General features: G+C 33.3%; 1 protein-coding gene across 1 annotated transcript; it reads left to right on the top strand.

Annotated features, from left to right (window-relative positions):
- Nucleotides 1-328: 328 nt before the first annotated feature.
- LOC116109927 (protein YLS3-like) lies at nt 329-1,860 on the top strand. The gene is made up of 3 exons (XM_031396165.1): nt 329-726; nt 874-903; nt 1,763-1,860. Exons 1-3 carry the CDS (start codon nt 417-419, stop codon nt 1,858-1,860), a joined length of 438 nt encoding a protein of 145 aa, XP_031252025.1. The 5' UTR covers nt 329-416.
- Nucleotides 1,861-4,144: the final 2,284 nt, after the last annotated feature.

Below are 4,144 nucleotides of genomic sequence, written 5' to 3'. Positions count from 1 at the left end.
AAAAAATCAACAAAATCTTATAATTTAAAAAAAAAAGTTTTTTTCATTTTTCTCTTTATGAAATCGTTTAGGATCAAACGCAATCACTTCATTTAGAATTATTAAAAATTTGTATCAGATATTTTTTATAAATTTATAAAAAGGTTATTAGATAATTTTGAAAGGATTTTTTATGTTATTATAGAGTATTTAATAAATAATTATATCTTTAATTTAATGGGAGCGTGGTGTAGACGCACATGGGAACGCGTCTTTTATTCAAAAGCAGGTTTCTTGTAAATGAAACCGAGTTGAGAGTCCTGACCGCCAAAGTTGGGTATTAAAAGCTAGTGGTCTACGAAACTACACAACCACCTCCACCTTATGATTTCCCCTCCCAGTAAAGAGACAAAAAACCAGAGAGAGAAATTATTGCTATGGCTGTTCTCAGCAGGTCCATCTTCATCACCATAGCGGTTCTTGCTGTTGTTCTAATTGGCTCAGCAGAGGCACAAGATCAATCATGTGCATCAAAGCTGGTAGCCTGCTACAAATTTATCAACACCACCACCAAACCAGACAACGATTGCTGTAGCAACATAAGAAATGCAGTACAAAATGAGCTTAAATGCCTCTGCACTCTCTACACCACCCCTGGCTTGTTGCAGACTTTCAACGTCACCTTTGATCAAGCTCTCAAGCTCACTAACGAATGCAACGTCCCCACTGATATCAACGCCTGCAAAAGTATGTAACCATTACCTTATCTCAATCTTTCATCTTTTACAAATTTCTTCAATTTCATGATTTATGCTCAATTTAATGCTTTTCTCACTATTTTAGTCAATTTTATTGACTATTTCTTTTTTCTTTGTGTTTTTGCCTTCGACACAGGCTCAGCTGCCTCACCCACATCGGGGCCAGGTTTTAATTCCATTTTAATTACACAATTTCCGTTTTAATTCCATTAAATGGTGTTATTTTTCACTTTCTTTTTGGTTCGGTAAAGCGAAAATCATGATCACAGTCATCAGGTTTAGATCTGCTACAAATTTGTTGTTATGTCTGACCACGTGATAACTAAAAGTTAAAGTCAAGGTCAAGTCGGCCGGCAAATGTAGACCAGTAATGGTCTAGCTAGCCCAATATAATAAGAGTAATAACAGCGTTACAAGGAGGTATAAAAAGAGTCGTATAAAGATTTAATTCCACCTCTTGAAAGAAGGGAAAAAAGAGAAGTATTACTCATAATAACAAATCAAAGAATAAAATATTTTTTATATCAGCGGTTGAAAAATCACAATGAAAATGGAGGCCGATTCAACTACTATTTATCTAATTGTCTTTTATGTGGAAGTGGAGTAGGTGATGAATATGGTTAGGCCCATTGCCAGCTTATGGATGCTTTCGGTGCCTCCAAATTTGACCTAGTATAATACTAGTTTACAGTTCTGCATTTGTCATCAATTCTTGGTGAAGAAACAAAGTAAAAAAGAAAAGAAATCATGTCACAACTCACAACAATGTGAAATCATAGAAAACGGAGAAGGAAAAAGAGAAGCATTCACATTGTTTTTAAAATTAATTTCTATTGTCAGACAGTCAAACATAGTATAACTGAATACTGATAGATGCTTTTATTACTCAAGTAATTCAAAGTTTCCTTCAGTCCGTTTGTTTTACACTGATATATCATACATAATATTTATTAGATGCCTCTGTGTATTTACATATGTTTGCCCTTAATTGAAAATTGATGGCAATAACAATATAAAAGTTACAGGTACGGTACCCGGAGGTGACAGCGGTGATGGAGAGAGGGTGGCATGGACTGGAGTTACCAGCTTACTCTTATTCTGTGCTTCCATGTTGCTTTATTAGTACTACCAATTACTTATATTTGGTAGTGGAGTAAATAATAATGTTGAGATGATTGATTAGTAGAGAGTTCATTGTCATTTGCTGCTTCATATTTTATAGATTTGGACAGTGTTGTTATCCCCTATATGCTATGTCACATTGATCTTAACATCTTCATGTATCTGACCATTTATCACAGAAATGATTTGATGTTCTTATTGGAAATAAATGAAGTGTTCTTTGATGTGTCTTTTATCTTTCTCTTTGAAATTAATAACAAGTTTAATCACACTTTTATAAGGGCTATTGATAATTGCCATTTGCCAGTGAAAAGAGACTAACTTACATTTAACATGTGAAGCTCTCAACGATTGACAATAACATCAATTTCAAATCAAATGAACTATTTGATAATTGGCTTAGAGGAGTGGAGAACGTGGTTCTTGTTGGTGGTCTGGATTTAAAATTTTCATGGTTGTATTGTCGTGTTATCAAGTTAAAAGAAGTTCCACTTTTTAAAATCTTTTATTATTATTAATTTATTTCTAAATAAAATTATTGGACCTACCTTTTATTTCTTTTTCTCTCTGGACAATTTTGATACTCTACTTTGCATAAAGACTAATTCACCGTGATCTTATTGAAACTTTTTTAGAAAATTTGCTTAAAGTATGAATAAGAATTATAAAAATTTTAATCTATTTCTATGAAGGAAATTAATTTATTTCCTGAATAGATAAAACCGATTATGAAAGCTTCATATGAGTATCCATTCGCACTGGATCTGATTTTATCCAGCTATTCTATAATTTGCTTGAAAATCTAAGTATATCTTCAACAGTTTCTAATTTGATTGTGATTTGTGTGGTGTTTGGTTGTTAGATTAAACAAGCCTAATTAACTCCTAATACAAAATCCAAAGCTCAATACGAGGTAAATGGATCAAATTTTGTGCTTTCATTATTTTTGCAACTCTAATTTCATTTTGCTATAATTTCCTAATAATACTTAATTCTAAAAGATTATCAACACCAAGATTATTATCCAAGTCCTTGAAAAATCCTCAAGGCGATATTTTTATTTCACTTAAGAGTTATGAATTCATTTCTATGGATTTGTAAATATTTTTGTTAACTTATGAATTTGTGCGAGCACACTTAGTTCAGATGTCTGCACATCATTTTGTTCAAGCACAATCGTTTTTGTAGCTTTCAATTGTCATGACTCTCTGTGTTGATGGACACACACTTAGTTAGTATGTTTTTGTTGTAAAACATGTGGGCATATCAGAGCCTAGTGTGCAAACAATCGTCCAGTCAGACTTTAATACAAATGCCATGTTGCCATTTGTTGTTAGGATATTTCTCCAGGTTTGAGATATGTGTAACAGTGTAAGTGCTCCATATACAGAATATCTTAGATATTTTGAGCAAGTTTTCTTTATATTCTTCATCAACCTTGCATTTATGTTTGAGCCTAAATATTCCTTATATTGTTCTCTAAAAATCCTTTGAGGTTTATTTCATATTTGATTAGGTTCCATATGTTTTGCTAAGCTTAAAATACCTTGTTAACCATATGTTGTTTGACTGTTGTTGGAACATGGTTCCATTGATGAAAAGCTTGATGTGATTTCAAGCTATTAAGCTGAAGTGCATCTTCGGTGTTGAAGCTCGAGTGGAGCTCGAGCTATCCAAGGGGTGTCTTGGATTCAAGCAAGTTATGGCAAGATGGTGGATCATCCGAAGGGTGGAGTTAGAACTTTTTGTAAACAAGGAGTGTTTTACATTTTTTTGCTTAACTATAACTTTGTATTGAACCTTGAATGTTTGCTATAAAGGATTTGCTTCATCTAAACGTGGTCTCATGGATGTAGGCAGTTGGCTGAACCATGTAAAAACCATTTGTGTGCTTTACCTTATGTCATGGATGTTTAACAAATGTGTTGATGATGAATGGACAAACCTACAAGCATAAATGAACAAGACTAATATATTCCACATAAGTTCAATGAACTTGGTTAAGTCATAAAAAAATCATTTGGCATCAAAGTGTAGTTTGAAGAGTCATTTCAGTAGATCCTTGCTTGTTGTTTGTGCTTGAGTCTTGATTTTAGGTCTGTTACTTTTTGTGTATTTTTGTGCAATTTTGAGCAGTTTGTCTCGCTACAGCGTTTGTGACCACATTTGTGTTGTGTGTCTTCACATATGATTTGTGTGCTTGTATCTCGTTACAACGTTTGTGACCGCATTTGTGTTGTGTGTTTCCACATCTGCCTTGCGTGTCTGTGTGTCATTACATTTGT

The sequence above is a fragment of the Pistacia vera genome, unplaced genomic scaffold (genome assembly GCF_008641045.1).
Source record: "Pistacia vera cultivar Batoury unplaced genomic scaffold, PisVer_v2 Contig591, whole genome shotgun sequence".
NCBI lineage: Eukaryota > Viridiplantae > Streptophyta > Magnoliopsida > Sapindales > Anacardiaceae > Pistacia > Pistacia vera.
Note: the sequence above shows the minus strand (reverse complement) of the source record. Positions and strands in the feature narration are given on the sequence as shown.